Raw genomic sequence first — 19,720 nt, 5'->3', positions numbered from 1 at the left:
AGTTCAGGACAGCCAAGGCTCACACAGAGAGACCCTGTCTCGAAAACAAACAAACAAACAATATATAGATATCTACTCTAAGATCTCTGTAGATCAAATTGTTAAACTTGTTTTGTTTTGTTTTTAAGCAATTACCAAGTGAAATGAGATCTGGGAAGCAAATATTTAAAATTAATATTTTCATATCCTGATATGACTGTTAATAACAAAATTTAAGATAGATTCAGTTCTTTTGCTTAGAAAATAAAAGCAAACTAAAAAAAGGGAATCAATTTTTTAATATAGTAGATTCCATTTAGGATAATAATAAAATTTTGTTGATAATTTGTTTATTGTTTGCCATTTAATCTGTACAAAGTCCTTATAAGAACCTAAGAAACTCTCACTGCTGCTCTGTGATAGAGAACAAAGTTCTGCATGCTAATAAAGGAGTACTCTACACTATTTGCAGTTTCTGAATGCTCTTGGGAAAAATATATTGAGTTTCAGATTCAATTGTGGTCTTAGCTTTTAAATTCTTTGAAAACAAAGTCTTCCTTATCAGAACGAATATGGAACTTACATTTTTGTGTGAACTCAAAAACTTTTAAAATAACGTACTCACTTCCCCACTGAGAATAATTTCCTTTGTTCAACACTTAACAAATACTCGTTAAAACTTAATTTTACTACATGTCACAAGGTGAAATGTCAAAGTTGACGGATGAAATCCTCAGCTTTGCATCCTAAAGGGGCACACGTTCCACACACCACACCTTTTTGACATCTACTAGCAATTCCCACTGTGAAATCTCCACTTGTAGGATGACACGTTAGACACTTTCAAAATCAGTTGAAAATAAGGTCAGAATGAGTGATTTCCGATAATGGTGACCCTGGAGAAGTTAAACATTCATGATGTTGTTTTTTTCTTTTTTTACTTGAACAGTTTTTTTTTTCTCCTCTACTTAATTTGCTGAGAGATGGGCTTTCCTAGTTGCTTATTGACAAACCAAATTCCTGTTATCTTTTGTTAGTTTGAACAACTCTGCCAAGTCAGTGGGAAGAACAAACAGGGCAGGGCTCAGGAGCCATATTCCAGCCTCCAGTGCTTTTTTTGCGATTCCCCAGCTCTCAGAGCCTCACAGGCTAGGCACACTGAACAAAGCCCCGGTGGAGATAAGCCCTGCACAGCATCTGGGGTCATCTGCTCGCCCTGAAATAGATTCTGCATTCAATGGCCCTTTGGCATTATCCTTTTTAGAGACTTGGAACAAAGTCGAGAGGTAAAACTCCAACTAGCTGACCATCCACCAGGTCTGCCTCAATGCTTGCAGCAAGGCTATGTGGATAGGCTTATTTTAAAAGAAAAAAAGAAAGGTCTCAAAAGAAAATACATTTCAAAAAATTGGCCTGCCAAAACCAACCGTAAACACAAAAATAAACTTCTCTCCTGGCCTTGCATCATTTAAAAATCCAACCCTCTTAAGTAAACTGTATGTAGGATGTGCAGCTGTAGTAGTGCATGTCTGTTATGGCTAAAGTCATAATTCAACACGTGTCATTACAGCTACTCAGTGACATTTAAATATGTTTTCCCCCCAATGAATTAACACCTATAGCTAGACTATCTTTGCAGAAGGAAAAAAAAAAAAACCAGCAATAAATATTTTGGGGTATTTAAACTGTGAGTGGAGTTTGGCCAAATTTCTTGGCTCCAGATGCTGTGTTCCACATTTGTCTCACTAAACAAATGAAACAAGTGACACAAAGAGAGTTTAAGATGGTAGGGAAAGAGCTGGGTATGGTGGTGGCGCACGCCCTTAATCCCAGCACTCGGGAGGCAGAGGCAGGCGGATCTCCGAGTTCGAGGCCAGCCCGGTCTACAAAGTGAATTCCAGGACAGCCAGGGCTTACACAGAGAAACCCTGTCTCAAAACAAAACAAAAACAAAAACAAAAACAGATGCCAGGGAACAAATTTGTACCTCATATTGTACTTCCTGCCCTCTGCCTACATGACTTCTCTTTAAAGGAACAGAATGTAAAACTCCCTTTTACTTCCAGTCCAAGTCACTTTATGGTTTCTACTTACACTTACACACACACACACACACACACACACACACACACACACACACACACACACCCTGAGATAAAATTAATTGGAATTTTTTCATCTAATGGAATGTTCTACAGTGTAAAATGCAAAATTGTAGCACGCACTTTTTAATAGCCTCTGGTGCTTTTTTTTTTTTTTACCTGATGAAAAGTGAAGAAAGAAAAACAATTTAAATGAAAAATGTAATTAACTATTGGACAGTAATATTAAAAGGGATGGGATAAAGAAAGCCCCCCGCCCCCAACAGGTCAGCCTTCAGTGTCAGAACTGCTTACCTGGGTAGGACTGCAGAGGCTGACAGTGCCACTCCCCAATGCCACGGCCATAGCAGTAGCACTGGTATCGCACGCCATGCACAAACTTCTCCCAGGAGTCCCCAATCTGGTAAAACGTCCGGGTCTCTGAATCTTGACACTGGTCTAGAACACACACAAGGAAAAAATTAAAACAGCCTCAAACACGTCATTGTAGTGCAATAGCGTGTACCCTTGCTGTATTAACAAATATTTGCAATCCTTAAAAATACGGTTAAAGCAATAGTTGTAAGTGTGCATGTGTGTGAGTGTGTGTGTGTGTGTGTGTGTGTGTGTGTGTTGTGTGTGGAGTGATATGTGCATGTGAGTATATATGCACATGTATATGGGGCTATTTCCCCAGCCCTAAATTAATATTTTGTTAAAATCCTTTACCTTATAGAAAAATTAATAGTAAAAACTAAAATGTACCTATTGTGAAGGAAGGATAGTTTAGCTTCCTAAAAGGGAAACATTGCTAAATTTTAAAAAATGTAAAGAGTAAAATTTCAGTGTATTCATAATCTGAATATTAATTTTTTTTAAAACTATGATACTAATTAACTGTATCTGACTTGCCATTTGAGTAGAAAAAAAAAAGAACTTTGCAATGATTTCATTTTATATACTTCTTCAGAATTCAGGCACTAGCTTTACATTAATGAGCTAAATTTGAAAGATGAGCAGCTGTCTAAGCAAGCCTCCTGGGAGAGCTCAGTTTTGCAATCTCAGGCCAAACAAACTGCTGGGATCAATTTGTTGTCTCAGTAAGCAGTTTGCCTCCTTTAGCAAAGGAGTATGAATTGATTACCTTAAACTTTGGATTTGGGGAATAGGGCTCTTTTTAATGTTGAGCGCTCACCGTTGGTCCAGGGAGCCAAAGATGGAGTGAAAGGAAGGCATTATACCTTACCCATGTTTCTGCAGTCAGTACAAGAAACTCTCTTTTTTATGTTTCAAAACCAAAAAAAAAAAAAAAAAAAAAAAAAAAAGGTAACTCCACTCAACCGAAGAAAAGCTACACCTGTCACCAATCTGAGCAACAACAAAAAGGTGAGTGGCAGGGCAGATTGCACACTGGCTTGTGATGAGGGCACACTTTATAAAGACCCCCTGCAGAGCAATGAATCAGGTCTTGAAAGAAAGCGGCTGCAGCGCCAAATGGCTTTCCTTATCCGCCACCGGCTAGCCAACTCCTTGGTGAAAACCACGCAAGCAGAGGTAGCTGCTTACCGACGGGATCGCACTTCCACCTTCCCCGGCCCTGCCCGAAGCAGGTGCAGTTCAGCATATGTCCCTCCTCGTGTCGCTTGTGGAAGGTGTCGTTCACATTGTAAGTGATGTCATCAACGATGCACTGATCTGTTCAGGGGGCAGTTAAAGAGGCGATGAACTTTGACTAATGGGGTAAAAGAAACTGTACTTTACAAAGCGTTAGGTTCTCCTGCTGGGTTTAACACCTGCTAAAGTGCCTTTTCTACTGACACAGAATAAGCTTTTTTTTTTTTCAAAGCTTAATAATATAACTTTTACTCCCCTCTTATTCTGACTAATAGACTTGTAATGGCCAGGGAGTACAGCCCATTAAACTAAAAGCCATGGTAAAGTATAGCTTCCTGTGAAATAACTAATTTTTCAACAAATGGCACGCCTTCGCTCCTCTAACATTCTTGTTTAGTTGATGATTTCATTTAAGTTTCTGATTGTCCCCAGTAGATGAGTAGAGAAGTTTATATAGCGTACGCTGTACAGTTGTGGTCTGGTTTCTAAAACAGAGAGGACGGTGTTCTGATTGGGTTTTGCCTGGTGGACACAAACCTAGACATATCTTGGGTGAGAGAACCTCAAATTGAGAAATACCTCCATATGACCGGCCTGCAAGTAGGTCAGAGATTGGGGCGGGGGTGGGGGTGGGGTCAAGGTTTTGATTAATGATTTATTGGAGGGCCCATTCGTGTCAGGTAGTGCTACCCCTGGGCAGGTAGTCCTGGGTTGTATAATAAAGCAGGTTGAATAAACCGTGCAGAGAAAGCCAGTAAGTAAGTGCTCCTCTGAGGCCTCGGCAGCCTCAATTCCTGCCTCCGGGTCCCTGCTTTGAGTACCTGCACTCATTTTTTTTTTCCCCTCAGTGATGGGAGTGTGACTGGAAAGTTATAAACTGAAATCAGCCCTTTCCTCCCCAAGTTGCTTTTTGCTCATGGTATTTTATCATAGCAACAGAAACCTAAGACAGCAACAGTTAAAGATAATTGGGTTTGGGAAATAAAATGACCATCTATGGTGTTCTGTGGAATGCTCTGTGTAACAAAGATGACTCCTGGGCTAGCTAGCTCTACCCATTAGATACCATACAAAGCACCATCCAGGCCACTATCTGTAGACTAGCTATGGGAACTATTTACCAACTGAGTTCCACCTAAATATTACTTTTCAAGTCAAAGAAATGGAAAACTGAAATCACTTTAATAAATCAACAACTCTTCATATCATATCTCTGGGTCCAAAATGGGAAAAGCTTATTTGAACAAAAGAAAATAGCTCAAGTATGCATTTGTCTCTTTAAATTTGGCAAAGAGAAAATATTTTCCCCCCTTAGAGAAATGATGCTATCTTCTCTAGACACACACACAGGCATAACCTAGAGCTAAAAGGACCAAATGCTGCTCTCTCCTTGAGCTTTTGGCTCAAACTAAACACTTACATCCTGGGAATGTTTCCAGAGCCTTAGAATAGCTCAACCCACTCCCAGCTTTTCTCAACGGGTTGCTGGAAACAAGAAACTTCTCCTGCACGGTAAGTGAATGAACAGAGCCTGGCACTGCATGCTGCCTTCTCTGCTTTTGTCAAGTACGGAGATTTCCACACAGTCTCTCTACAGGCTTGGCTCAACCCTTTGCATCCATAAACCCAGCGTACCTCGGAGCTGGGAATAGGGGATGCAGGCCCACTCTCCACGACCGTTACCAACACACGTGCACCTCATCATGTGGCCCAAATCATGCTGTTTATCCCACTGGTCCCCAATGCGGTACATGACCCCTTCGTTGGTTGTGCAGATCTCCTCGTGGGCTGCATGGAAACGGATAAGAAACACTTGACAAAATGGTCACTGACGTTATCAGTTTTGTCTGATGGTCCTAAGAATTCTCTCTCACTTGGGAAGAAGCTCTTTGCATGAACGTTGCTGGATGAAGGGGGAGTTTTGAACTCTGCAGGAAAGTCACGAGGGGGGCTGGAGAAAAGGGCTGGAGAATATGAGACTAGGAAAAAAAATCTCATACCATCATTCGATTGATTCTCACTGTCTATAATTAGACAGAATTTAACTACAGCCTTAGGACTTCACCTGTTCCAGCTCACTCTAGCTCAAAAGGAAGGACCGTGTTGGAGCATGCAATCACATGTAAAGGTGACTCTCTCTCTCTTCAGCCCAGTGTCATCTTATGTTGAAACGAGAGAAATGGAAGTGTTTCTTTGCCTCTGAGCACACATGATACTGCATGACACAAAGGCTGGAAACATGAAACGCCTTCTATGGGAGTCTCAAAATGTAAAAACAAACAAACAAACAAAATAACACCTGGTTCCTTTTTCTGTATTCAGGTGAACTGAAGACAAACTGTATTCATTTGTCACTCTAGTATTTAGTAACTACGGTGCCGATCAAACTGGCCATGTGTCAATAACTATTGGTCTGTGACAACCAGTCAGATTACTTTAGACATACTTTTTTTTTGTATGTGAATTTAGATTTGAAGACTTACACAATTTTAAAATTACTTGGCATTTTAATTGTTTTAGTTTTTAACATTTATTCACATTGATGGGATTTTAAAAGCATGTCAGTAATCATCGCTATTGATAGTTTTCTCAATCCGCAAACGGAAGATATAGCATGTGTGTGTGTGTGTGTGTGTGTGTGTGTGTGTGTGTGTGTGTGTGCGCGCGTGCGTGCGTGCGTGTCATACTTTCCAGGTTGTCTTAGGCAGAAAAGAAGGGATGGACATCAACAGGCTGTTACTGGTCCACATGGTGGCCCACAGGGCTTCATCTTACCAGCCATAGGGCAGAATCCAAACTTCTGGTCGACATCATAGTTCTGGGTGGTTCCGCACCACTTCATGTTGTCCCTCCTACCCTCAGAAGTACAGTCGGTGTAGTTGCGGTTGTTGTATAGGAAGGGGAAGTGGCACAAGGCACCGTTGGAATTTCCACCTCGAGTCTGAACCAGAACTGCCCAGGACGACACACAAAGGGGAAGATTACAGCTGAGCTGTGGTATGTACAACAAGGATAGACTGCCAGCAGCTTAGAATGAGCCAGGTTCCGGCTGCTAATTCCTAGAGGGCCTATCTAAGAATAAAAGATACCTGGTAATATAGCCCTAAGCTTCTTAGTGGATTTTCATCTTCTCTTTCAAAAATAGATTTAAATCTCATGTTCTCTTATTTTTCCCAGCCAAGAAGGAGAGAGAAAAAAAAAAGATTAAATGATAGCTTTGTGTAAAATATGGCTCTAAACGGAAGATAAGCACAGGCACCCTTGACATTTATCCTGTGTGTTCATCGGCTTTGTGTGATCATCCACTGATTTTAATACTTGACTGTCTTTAATCGCATCATAATCCCTATGTGTCAAAATAACCGAACCACAGGGCTTTTCCATTGGTGTCATCTCCCCGGTGGTGCTAAGGGACACAGAAAGTGCCTCAGCTGCAGAATTAGCTGTGTCTCTTGGGTCCAAATAGATCAAAGCGATGTTTCTTGTGCAGCCCCACAGTTAATGATTGACTGCTGGCAAACAGAAGGGTGTGTTCTCCCTGCACTGGTTTCTCCCAGGATACTCACCAGCATGGTCGGTACAGAAAGAATACTTCTGGTCTTGTTCATAATTGGAAGTCGTGCTGCACCACAGATGTCCATCTTGCCGCCCTTCTGTGGTGCAGGAGTAGAAGGTCCTACCATTGTAGGTGAATGGGAGGACGCAGGGCTCCCCGTTTGAATTGCCACCATAAGTCTGGGTCACAGCTACAAGCATAGCCAAGAGTCTCGGTCAGTACAGTTGTTTCCCACACCCACCCTGACCCCAGTGGTAGTGCATTTCTAATTCAAATAGAGACTGTGCTGGTGCCACTAAAGAAATAAGATGAAAATCGAGTCATCTGGTTAATGGCAATCAAAATGCATTACTATTCAGGATAGAGTCGTGAGCCGGAGTCTCTCTGTTAATGTCATCAAGACATTTCTGCTACCATGACTCAGTTTCTCCATTTGGAAAGCTTTATTAGTACAGGTTAGTTATGGTTCAAAGATGGCACCGAGATATAAATGGTTATATTTGTGTCAGAAGAAAAAGAAACAGTATAAAGGCTATTCTAGGAAAACAATTTTAAAAGAAAGACATGCTTGTAACCCAGAAGAGGGACTATGGGCTGTTGAAAGACATCTATAATTTCAAATCTGAACTCAGAGTACAAATTGCTAGTTGTTCAGGAGACCAGTGCTCTGATGGCAACACTTTCGGTAAATACAGATAACACAAAGCAGTTTGATGCTCATAATAAGACAAAAATAAAGGCCAGACAGTGGAGGTGCATGCCTTTAATCCCAGCACTTGGGAGGCAGAGGCAGGCGGATCGCTGTGAGTTTGAGGCCAGCCTGGTCTATAGAGTGAGTTCCAGGACACCTAGAGCTGTTACACAGAGAAACCCTGTCTCAAAACAAATGAAGAAGAAGAAGAAGAAGAAAAAGAAGAAGAGGAGGAGGAGGAGGAGGAGGAGGAGGAAGAGGAGGAGGAGGAGAAAAAAAAACACTGGAAGAAAATGTCAACCGTTATGACTTTTATCAGAGGGAGGTGAGATTAGAAGCTTTCCTGGTTTTACTGTTTTACATTTTTTAAAACAAATAAGTAAGATATTACCGAAGCTTAATATAAATTCACCGGTATTACTGAATGGAGGTGCATACCTGTCTCCTGGCAGCTGACTCCATTGCCCAGGCAAGTGCACAGCATTTGCTTGTTTCCTTGTGACTTCAGCCACTGCATGCCCACAGAGTAGACCACACCGCTGTCTGTGATGCAGTGGCCGTAGGGAGCGGGCTGGGGGTGAGTCTGGGGTTGGTAAATAGCTGTTCGGACATCTGTGAAGGAGCCAGATCCTAAGAGCATGAGAATGAAAGTCATAAAACTAGAAGAGAGAAATCAGTTGAGTCCAGTTTCAGCTTGGCGTAGAACCTGAATGAAAGGTAACTCCCATTCTGAGTTTTAGCTTTTGCATTCAGCCCAAGAAGTGATTCATAAGACTCCTCCAGATAATTTCATCTGAGCCAAAAGGATAGCATTATCTACGTGACGAACACTATCCTGCCACATAGCACAGTAGGTTATCTTCAGCAAAGCCTCAGCCCTGCCAAGAAGCACCTCTCTGTCAGCCCCACACCCCTCCACAGCTGCCCCTACTGCCTGGCTGCTGGCCATTCCCTTCCTTGTTCTGAGCGTCAACCCGTTGCCTTGCTCGTTATTCCTGGGTGCCACGCTCCTGCCCTCCCTTCATGGATCCCCCTTCACATGAAATGGTCCATCTCCTCCCTCATGGCTCTTGTAATAGGCAATATGTGGGGCCCTCCTTCCTCTCCCTGGGAGACACTGCCAGTCCACAGCAGCATCCTACTTGCCCTAAAACTGCGCTCACAGGAGGGCTATTGGACGGCCTTCGAAGTCCCTAAGTCCCTTCTCCTGCTTGTGGTTACTCGGTGGAATTGTGTGTGTGTGTGTGTGTGTGTGTGTGTGTGAGAGAGAGAGAGAGAGAGAGAGAGAGAGAGAGAGGGAGGGGGGGATGGGGGGTAGAGTAATTCTAAAACCAATCGATCCTTACAAGTTTCTTACGCTGGTAACACATCAGGACATGCTATCTTCTCTCAGAACTTTTAGAAATCTGTCCTCTGATGGCCAGAGGCCACAGCAGCAGCAGAGCCCGCAGTGGAAGGGCTGGTAGAGTGAATCTAGCCTCTCCCTCAGACCTGCAGAGCACTAAAACCCAAAGATACCTCAGACAGAGGATGCCAATGGTGTCAAGGCCCTTGTAGAACAGGTTGCTTTGTTTAACAGTGTTTCTCAAATCTTTTAATAATCAAATACCTCACTCAGTATATTAGTGATGTCTTAAAAACAGTTAACACGCATTGCTTATCCCAATTAACTCACAGTTAATCCTTAATCTTCTTCAGCATACTGACATTTGTAACTGTTCTTCTTCTGTCTTATGGCCAATAGCTATTTTATTGATGATAATTAGATAATGTAAGAGACGATCAAATCTAACCTCGTTTGCTTTCACACGGATTAATTAGGCCAAAATAAGCTCATCAAAAGGAGAAAAAAATCTAATTACTATTAGCTAAATGATTGATTAATAAGAGGCTAAGTAACAAGGCTGGACGGAATATCACGTGGTTAAAAACTAGATGAAAACACACAGCACAGTAACCTGAAGGCACACCCCCAGAGGCTGTCTGTCTGTCTTCGAATTTGTGTGTGTATGACAGACAGCATCTTACCGTGAACAGGCCTGACTAGACCTCACTAAACTGCAGCCACGGATAACTTTACACTTCTAATCCTCCTCCCTGGAATCCTAGGCACCCCCATACCTCCATCTTATTTGGTGATGGGGAATCAAACCCAGGACTTTGTGCACGGTCAGCGAGCACTCTGCCTAAGTAAGTACTCACAACCCTCCCTCAGTTCTTGGGAATTGAACGCAGGGCTTTGAGGACTCTAAGTGCATACCATACACTCATTCACTAATAGCTGTGCATGTGAGTGAGGGTGCACGTGCACATGTATGTGCAGAGCATGTGCATGTGGAAGCCAAGAATCAAACCCAGAACCATTCACTTTGTTTTCTTTTTCTTTTTCTTTCTTTCTTTCTTTTTTTTTAATTTGTAAAGAGTTACTTATTTTATGTATATGAGTGATCTATTTGCATGTACACCTGCATGCCAGTATAGATGGTTGTGAGCCACCATGTGGTTGCTGGGAATTGAACTCAGGACCTCTGGTACAGCAGACAGTGCTCTTAACCGCTGAGCCATCACTCCAGCCCCTTCACCATGTTTTCTAGGAAACAGTCTCTCACTAACCTGGAAGTAGGGTGTGCATCCCCAGGGGTCCCCCTGCCTCCTGCACCTTCTTGTTGCGGAGGTAACACCACCACACCTGGATTTTTACGTTGGTTCTGGAGCCTGGACTCGTAAGCTAATGCTTACACGACAAGCTCTGTACCGACGGAGCCTTCAAACCTCCATCTTGTGCTGAGTCCATTTCTCAATTGTATCCCACTCAAAATTTTGTTCAAAGTATGGAATGATTCCCTTTAAACCAAATTATGTAAATGACCTCAGCCTCTTAGCTAACGCTCTACACATCATCCTTAAATGGTCCGTCAGGCTACGCCCCATTCCGGGTGCCTCACCAGCTGGGGCGCTCTGCAGAGCGTGTCGCTCGCACTTCCACTCCCCTCTGCCGTTGCCTGTGCAGATGCACTGGAGCAGGTTTCCTCTGTTGTCCTTCTTGCTCCAAGTGTCTCCAATTCTATAGGATGTCCGGGTGTCCTGGTCGTTGCATCTGTCTGTTTCAGGAAAGAGGCATTAGATAGAGAAATCGGCACGTAACTGGCAAGCAGCGGATCAGACAAAGACAGGGGCTTTCAGCTGAATGCTTGCTAGGTGGTTTTTGGTGTAACATGCCAATGCCCACGGCTGGGGCTTCAGATGCACAGGTGGGCAGTGGTAACACGTGCCCTTGATCCCAGCACTCAGGAGGCAGAGGAAAGGCAGATCTCTGTGAGTTCCACAGAGAGAGCATAGTCAGGTATACACAAAGAAACCCTGTCTCAAAAGACCTAAATACAAGTAAACAAGTAAATAAATAAATATGATTCAGTTACCTAGTTTGTTACAGTACAGTTCCACTTTTTCCATTTGCCAAAAAAAAAAAAAAGTGTTCAGTGTTTTTCACTGATTAAAAAAAAAAACTTTTTAAAGACTAAATTTTTTTAAATTTATCTTATGTGCATTGGTATAAGGGTGTCAGATCCCTTGGACATGGAGTTAAAGACAGTTGTAAACTGCCGAATGGGTGCTGGGAATTGACCCCAGGTTCTTTGGAAGAGCAGATGGTGCTCTTAACCACTCAGCCATTTCTCCGACACTGCTTACGGACTTCTCACATGGCTTCTTTGACTCAGTTCATTCTCTGGCATCCTACTATTTCTTCCTCAGTCTTACCAAACCTTTTCCTGATAATTATTAGCTAAGGCCCTCCTTTCAATGGCCACTTAGCCTCACAACAGCAGAAACAAGAGGGAGGCGAGTACTTTTCAGGGGCCTCTTCCAAACGTCCCAGGGAGGCCATAAAATGATAAAACAGCATCCCTTTCTCCACTTGTTATGTAAAAGACTCTCTGTGCTTGCCCTACTCTAAAGCACCTGTTTTACAAGTCACAAACAAAGCCACCTAGGACTGTAACCCCAACACCTGGGAGTTAGAGACAGAAGGATTGGGGTTCAAGGTCGTTCTTGGCAACATAGTAAATTCTAGGCCAACCTGGGCTTCAGGAGAACCTGTCTCACAATAATAATAATAATAATAACAACAACAATAACATAAAAATCACCACCAAAATGGCCTTTAATCCCACAGTTAAAAGGTCTGTTCTTGTAGCTAAGGATGCCCTCTTTTATTATTGCTGTAAAAAGAAAACTCTGGCCTCGGGCATCCTTTTTGTCCCTTCTAAGATTGTCTTGAGGTCTTAATTGCTGCCTCTGTGTTCAAAGTTCTGGCTGTCAATTTCAAATCAACGAGAGCCTTGGAATTTGCTGAGGCATGAATTTTAAAGTGAATGCAAACTCAAATCTAAGAACCTTGAACATGTTCTATTTTTCTAGCTTAAAATAGTTAATTGAAAATATCACCCAACTTCAGATTCTTTGCTAAGCAAAAATAAACCATGGAAAATAATCAAATATTTCCAGGAAACATATTGGCTCATTGGACCTCTTGCGTTTAAAAATGTGACGCTCTTCAGTCTACCAAGACCTTGAGACAATATTTTAGCTTGAGACAAATTAAGACGTTTAATTCTGGGCCCCTGAGATGGCTCAATGAGCAAAGGCGCTTTGCCATGGAATTTGACAATCTAAGGTCACTGGACCCTGCATGGCGGAGAGTCAGCTCTTACAAACTGTCCTTTGACCTCCACGTGCACACTGTGGCATGTGTGCCTTCTGCCTCCACACCCAAAATAAACAGATTTAGAAGGAAATCTAACTCAAACTCTTGCCTATCGTTTAAAACTTTTCTGATAGCAAGCTAAGAAGTTTCTTAAGCAAAAACCATTTATTTGTTCGATGAGATTTTACAGAGTTTCAGTTTATATATGGTGGTACTGAGAGGGTGAGGGGATACAAATTGGACAATAGCCCAGGTTTCATAGAACACTTAGTAGGTTAGAGATGAAGAAGGATGTATGTATTGAACTGCTGACAAAGGACAGCATTAGGAGTTTCAGCAAAGATACTGAGAACAGTGCTGGGAAGCTTCAAGCACCAACCAGCAAAGACATCTTCCTGTGAGCTACCTTCTGGTGTCTGTATGTTTTGTTGTTGTTGTTTGTTTGGTTGGTTGGTTTGGTTTTGTTGTTGTTGTTATTTTGTTTTTGTTTTTGTTTTTGTTTTTTTGTCCTGACTTAGCATTTGCAGCAATATCTAAGTCATAAAGAAATTAGACCCTTAATACTCACACTGTAGCCTAAGGGATGATGGATTGTATTTTAATAGTCTCTTCGCCCAAAATGAACAGAGAAATTGACCCCACTTTCCTATTAGATGGATAATACTGAACAATTCTCATTTTCACTAGGTTTTTGCTTTGTAAATAAACTTCAAACATAAAAGGAAATCTGAACTTTCGGAGCCTTTTATTTCCTTGTCAATGGCTCTCCCGTGTCAAAGGATTCGTTTACATTCTACTTTAGGGATTAAATTTTCCTTACTACTAGAAAAATATCTCAGTGATAATCTCCAGGTCATAAGACCCATTCAACATTTGAAGAAACACTAAGGCTCTTTCTAGAGCTAGCTGACTGCCTAACATAGTATTGAATTGAAAATTGCTTTTTCTACTTATTTAGTGCCCTCTGAAAAAGCAGGGTGGGGTTGGCTATACAATTTTTCTGGACTTTTTTTTAATTTTTAATTTTATTTATTATTATTTCATGTGCATTGGTGTTTTGTCTGCATGTATGTCTGTGTGGGGGTGCCGTATCCTTTGGAACTAGAGTCACAGACAGTTGTGTGCTGCCATGTGGGTGCTGGGAACTGAACCCACCCAGGTCCTCTGGAAGAGCAGCCAGTGTTCTTAACCACTGACCATTTTCTCCAGCCCTTTTTCTGGATATCTTATGACATCTTAAAGCTGCCAGAGCAATTGCATAGCATTACTGCTCTCTAGGAACCCGGAATCAACAGCAGGCTGCGTTTTCAACAGAAAAGAGCAAAAACCTACTTCTGGAGGTGCAGGTGATGCGCCCATTGCCTTCACCCAGACAAGTGCAGTCTACCATCATCCAGCCTTGGTAGGGCTTTTCCCAGGTCTCCCCCACCACATAAGAAGTCCCAGCAGCGTGGTCAAAACATTTCTCAGCTGTAGAAGAAATTGAAAAACAGAAAGAATGTTTAAAAAAAAAGCTATTTAAAATTATAGCGTCTCCCTGTAATTTAAAGTGTAGCGTGTAAGCAAAAATCCAGCCACATTTTTTTTTAAAGTGGCACTCTGTTCAGGAAAAGAAGGCACGCCCTGCGGCTGAGCATATAGCCAAGTAGCCAAAGCAAGAGGAAGCCTCAGCTTCAGCCCGGCTGCCAGGCAAATTCTGTTCTCCTAACGAGTATACAGACTGCCTTTTCTGCCTTTCCCAAGCTTCCCACTAACATTTCAAGTAGAAAGAATCAATGTATCAACTCTGAGTTGGAGAACCAGGAAATAGAACCAAAACCTTTTGCATTCACAGAGTCTAACTGAGGATGGAGATAAACAAACAAACGGACAAACAAAAAACCTTAATGTTTGTTTTAAAAGCAGTCGCCAAGGTGTGGCCAGAGCCTCATGCTGTTTTGTGTTTTACTCCACTGCCTTCCAACAAGAAATATGTTGAAAGCATCATTTTTTCCCCCTTTAAATAACCAAGGAGATAGCATCAGATATAAACCAAAGAAATTACTTCTTCTTAAATCCTTTAATTCTATCTTGTGCTTTTGAAACAAAATCAGGATTCCTCTATGTTTGCTACTTCCAGATCTGACTTCACTAAGATTGGGGGATTGTGACATTTCACTAAGTTTTTACACTGTAATTCCGATATCCTGCCTGGTGCTGTGGGTTCCGCACACTACGGCTCTCACCTCTTCCCCCACAACCGTCCTTGTGAGTCACTTACCTATGGGTTTGCAGGTCCATTCTCCTTTTCCGTTCCCTAGACACAAGCACTCCAGCATGTAACCCCCAGTCTCATGCGGTCTCCTCCACTTGTCACCGATCTTGTAGGACTGACCCCCCTCATGGCAGCGGTCTGTTACAGATGAAAGGCAAATGGGAGGAGAAAGTGATACAGAAAACTAAGTAAGGTGATCTTGTGTTCCACCTGAGATAAGATCTTATGTTGGCCAGGATGTGGCCCCTAACTCTGAGATCAACTTTCCTGTCAAAAAGGCAGAAGACTAGCGGCACTTCTGCTCACTTTGGGTCAATTGTTAATGCACACAGGGAAGAGCGGAGAAACCTGGGTGACAAGGGGTCATAAATACTGGGTCCCCAGAGAGAGCTCAGATAAGTTGTTCCCAAGACAGAAAACAACTGGGAGAGGTGGCCTCCCCTTAGACAGCAAGTTGAGCTACATGGGCATAGCATCCCAGTCTCCTGAAGTAGAAAGAGCCTGCAGTTCACTCTAGGATGAAAATAGCGCTCTGGTGGAAAGCAAGCATTCATCCTCATGAGTGTGGAAACCCAGATACTTTCTCAGGCTGTTAAATCCAGTGGCTGAATTGTATGCAGGCTTCTAAGCACTGTGTACCATTGACTCTTGGGCTTTGCCAAGAAACTTGGAAAAACCCTGACATTAAGTGTTGGGAATATTGGCTGGGTCTATTCAGAAGGGACTGGTTGGTTCTTTTGGACAGAGGGCTTATATTTAAAAGCCAGTTTTTAAAAAATGCTTTATTAATAGAAAGTACTAGCAACCCAGTGAGTCATACTAGAAAGACTGCCTTAGCTGCAGAGTTGGTGAGAGTCGGCCCTGTGGCCCCTGGAAATGCTATGTTGTATTTGAAAACAGTGGGAGCTTCTCCTAAAGTCCTACCCGTTCATCATAAAGAACAAGACTGCATGACAAGGAACAAAAACGCAGCTGGCTCATCACTGCAGATGATCATCTGATCAAGCTGGTTTAAAGATGCCCAGGTAATTTAAAATAGGTAGGTAGAACCCTTGATCATATCTTACTGAAAGGAACCAAGAGGTCTTCTCCTGTACACACACACACACACACACACACACACACACACACACACACACAGAGAGAGAGAGAGAGAGAGAGAGAGAGAGAGAGAGAGAGAGAGAGAGATATTCCAACTCTACTTAGATCCATCTTCCAGAAATACAAGAGCTAGGTGGGTGACCACATGGATATGGCCATTGAGGTAAATCCCAACAGAAGAAATAGTGAATCACGGACAACAGAAAATGGCAAGAACAGGACAGAGAAGTGTGTGAATATGCAGCCTCCAGCACACATTACAGAGTGCCTTTCTTACTTGCAATGGTACAGCTGATTCTCCCTCGCCCAGCCCCGATGCAGGTACAGTCCCAGATCATGGAATCCTTGGGGCGCTCGTATGTGTCACCCACTTTGTAAGTGTTCCCAGTGTATTTGTCAAAGCAAGTCTCTTCAGCTGTGGAGAGGAGAAAGTCTATGTGAGCCTCACACACATAAAATCTTCTCTATTGTCAACCATGGGAACACCTCTCTTCCATTCTGCAGGTGGCCTGGCTACTTGAAACTAAGATGGGACTTAGAGATTTTTAAGCTACGGTTTAATAAAAACCATCATTCTTGACCTTTGGCAAGCTCGCCATTGTTTCTCAGGGAAAAGCCACACCCTGTGACCAGCTGAGTTGCAAAGGAAAAGATTTGAAATTCCAGTCTCAAGCTGGGGGAATCAATTCAAGGGCCACATGGGACAGTTTGAAGGTCGCCTGCCTCCCTGCAGGCGCTGGCCTTTGTCAGCCCTTCTGAAATATTTCCCCTGTAGCTTCCCTCAGCAGCCTCTCTGAGGGAACTGCTGTAATTCACAGGAAACATAGCAAGGGCCTTCAAAGTCTCAGAAGCAGTGGTGGCTTTTCACTGAACTGCAGCTAACAAATCACTTTACGACACAGTGCTTCAAAGCAGTTTTTGGCCCATAATCTGAGAGGCAAAGATCTGAGATAACTTTCTAATAAATTAAACTTTTATAAGCAAACTTTTATAGGCCTTCTTTTTTTTTTTTTTTTTTTTTTTTTTTTTTAAGGGAGACATGTAAAACCTCTCATTTTCTAATCAAAATCTCTGAGAGAATAAAACGAAGGCTTTGGAAACTGGTTTGGATTACATTTGTCTTAGACGCAAGAGCAGCATGGGAGAAGCCAACACAGGCACTTTTACTAAGAGGGAATTACAGACAATTTTAGCAGAGGGAGAAAAGGCAAATGTGTTCTTATTTAAAGCTAACTTTAACAAGCAAGCGTCGTTTCTGCCAGTGACCAGACTGCCTTCCACTTACGTTCAGGTTTACTCTCACAGTTGAAACCTCTGCTTCCTCCATAGCAGGTACAGACCAAGGCATTGCCCAGGTAGGTGCGCTCCCACTGTTGGTTTATCTGATAGTGTTTCCCATTGTCAAAACAACCAGCTGTGTGAAGAATTAAAGGGAAAAGTTATTACAGTCCCATCCCTTCTCTTTTGTCCCCTGTAAAATTATTGAATTTTGCCACTGACTTGGTGAGCCTGAACCAGTAAAATACAGATGTGGAAAGCAGCTATCCAAAGATTTAAGCGTTACTTATGTAGGTGGATATTTAGTTTTTCTTTTTTCTTTTTCTTATCTTTTAACTTGGCTAAACGCTATACAATGATGTCATGTCCATCTGGTCAGGGGAACTACATTGGCTGAGTTGAAACATTCTAAGAGGCAAATAATAGAAATTACTTTTGAAACATGTGAGGCCCTTCAGTATTCATAAATTAAGACAAGAAAGAAGAAGAGTTGGGTGTCCTGCGGATTCTGCCTGTAACCTCAGCGCTGTAGAAGCTGAGGCAGGAGAATTGCTCCAAGTTGAACACATGCCTGGGCTACAGAGTAACAGAGGAAAGTATCCCGCTAGATTTGGCTGCAGTATGAGACCATCTCAAAAAAAAAAAAAAAAAAAAAAAAAAAAAAAAAAGGAGAAAGAACTTTCAAATTTCCCTAGGTAAAGGAAAAATGTGTATTTGAAAACCTGGAAGAGAAATTCCATTCCTGTTCTCTGTGAAGAACCCTGAGTTATCCCCTAAAGCACTGAGCCAACTACATTTCTTTCAAGTTGATAAGAAACTACCTATTTAGGTATTTTTTTCTTCATGCCCGTTTGGACTATATATATATCGAACTGTTTGGTTATAAAGAAAATGAGAGTCCAAGGGCCACACTAATCTCAGATGTAAAATGTATAAGTTCGTGACACTTTTCTCTTTCACCCCAAGTTTTGGAAGGGCGATCTCAAGGTATAGAATTTGTTAGCGCACTTGGGGGTCTGGCGGGGGGGAGGGGGCGACATACGGTCCCTGCCTCCCCAGCCTGATCTTCGCCTGAGCCTTCCACCCCCAAGCAGCCGGTACAAACCAAAGCCTTTTGTGTCCACAGCTGGTTTCCCTCAATAAAGCGCGCACTCACACACGCCGGCACAGCCATGCACGCGCGCAAAACTTTCGCCACAACTTCAGCCAGCGCCTAGAACGACCCATCCCTGCCGCCGGCCGGTTTCGGCCAGACTGTCGGTACTCACGCTTGCTTTGACTGACAGCCACCGGGGACTGAGGCTGCACGATTTGCTGAGCCTGCCTCTTGGTCTTCCCGGCTTCGGTGCAGTGCACCGATGTCCCCAGGCACAGGGCGGCCAGCAGCAGCAGCCGCCCGGGTCCCGGACCCCTGAGCATCTTGAGTGGATAGGAGGAGAGTTGCTCTCTCCAGGAGGCAAGTGGCCACGAAGTGTGGTTCCCCTCGCAGCCTGCGGGAAAAGTCCTGTAAGAAGATGGGAACAGGGGATGGAAGGAAGACAGGAAAGGACCAGAAGTTGTGGCCGCAGGTCCCGCTCACTCCCGGGACTCCCTCTCCTCCCCCTGTGCAGAGCAGCGGGTGCGGGCGGCTGAGCCCCAAGAGCCGGGGCTTATATGGGACAGTCCCCTCCCGCCCCCCCCCCCCACGAGGCCCTGAGGGCCAGGGAGGAGGGACCGGCTGGACTCCCCCCCCCCCCCGCCGCCCCCGCCCCTCCTGCCGCAGGAGCCGCCGCCGATAGCGCCACGATTGGTCCAGAGTCCTGGTGACGTCACGGGGTACGGTGGGTTCCTCCCGAACAAAAGAGATGCTGATCTCCCGCCAGGTCTGGGGCTGGAGAACTTTTTTTTCCCCCTTTGGTTTCCTTTGCGGTCGTCAAACTTTTTGGAGGAGGATTGGGGGTAGGGATGGGAAACGGCTGTAAAGTGAAGTAGAGGAAAGGGAGGGAGGGGCTGGAGCTGAATGAAGCCTGAGGGGGGGGGGTAAGGGAGTAAGTCAGTCTCTCTCTCTCTCTCTCTCTCTCTCTCTCTCTCTCTCTCTCTCTCTCTCTCTCTCTCTCTCTCTCTCTCTCTCTCCTCACTGATTAGTGGCTGTGTTTGAGAACATTGCGTCACCTCCGAGAAAAGTCTGTGCTCACCGGAGTGTATTTTGTGGAGAGGGAAAAAGTCATAAAGTGGCCGCCACCTTGTTAGCTGTAGGAATCCAGAGTTCACTTTAGCAGCCCCGGGGCGGGGCGGCTTCTTCTTAGTTCCTTTCCTGGGTCTCCTGGGCGCCTCCTAGAGTTCCCTTTTCTTTGCCTTAGATGTTGGGCTCAGACCCTGTTTCTCCACGCAGTACCTACCAGTTTCGAGGAAAAGACAGCTCAGAGATAGTGAGCGCGTGGCAAAGGGTTACCCCTTCCCTACGCTTCTAAAACCCCGGGAG

The 19,720-nt window shown here is 43.6% G+C and overlaps 1 protein-coding gene across 12 annotated transcripts in view; it reads right to left on the bottom strand.

Annotated features, from left to right (window-relative positions):
* FN1 (fibronectin 1) overlaps positions 1-18,908 on the bottom strand; it is a 69,564-nt gene extending 50,656 nt beyond the window's left edge. For 9 of the 12 annotated variants that reach the window (XM_084779831.1, XM_084779835.1, XM_084779840.1 and 6 more), the window contains exons 1-12: positions 18,528-18,908; positions 17,267-17,395; positions 16,259-16,396; positions 14,887-15,018; positions 13,959-14,096; positions 10,867-11,022; positions 8,360-8,551; positions 7,241-7,420; positions 6,450-6,626; positions 5,310-5,462; positions 3,627-3,755; positions 2,376-2,519 (exon numbers count right to left, since the gene is read on the bottom strand). In XM_084779831.1, the coding sequence (XP_084635957.1) occupies positions 2,376-2,519; positions 3,627-3,755; positions 5,310-5,462; positions 6,450-6,626; positions 7,241-7,420; positions 8,360-8,551; positions 10,867-11,022; positions 13,959-14,096; positions 14,887-15,018; positions 16,259-16,396; positions 17,267-17,395; positions 18,528-18,678 (1,819 nt within the window). In that variant the 5' untranslated portion in view covers positions 18,679-18,908. The remainder of the gene's footprint in view (positions 1-2,375; positions 2,520-3,626; positions 3,756-5,309; positions 5,463-6,449; positions 6,627-7,240; positions 7,421-8,359; positions 8,552-10,866; positions 11,023-13,958; positions 14,097-14,886; positions 15,019-16,258; positions 16,397-17,266; positions 17,396-18,527) is intronic. The other 3 variants (XM_084779841.1, XM_084779842.1, XM_084779834.1) reach the window with 1 other exon arrangement.
* Between the last annotated feature and the right edge of the window lie 812 nt (positions 18,909-19,720).

This window comes from Acomys minous, assembly GCF_964271855.1.
Source record: "Acomys minous genome assembly, chromosome: 4".
In the NCBI taxonomy this organism is placed as follows: domain Eukaryota; kingdom Metazoa; phylum Chordata; class Mammalia; order Rodentia; family Muridae; genus Acomys; species Acomys minous.
This window is presented reverse-complemented; position numbering and strand designations above follow the sequence as displayed.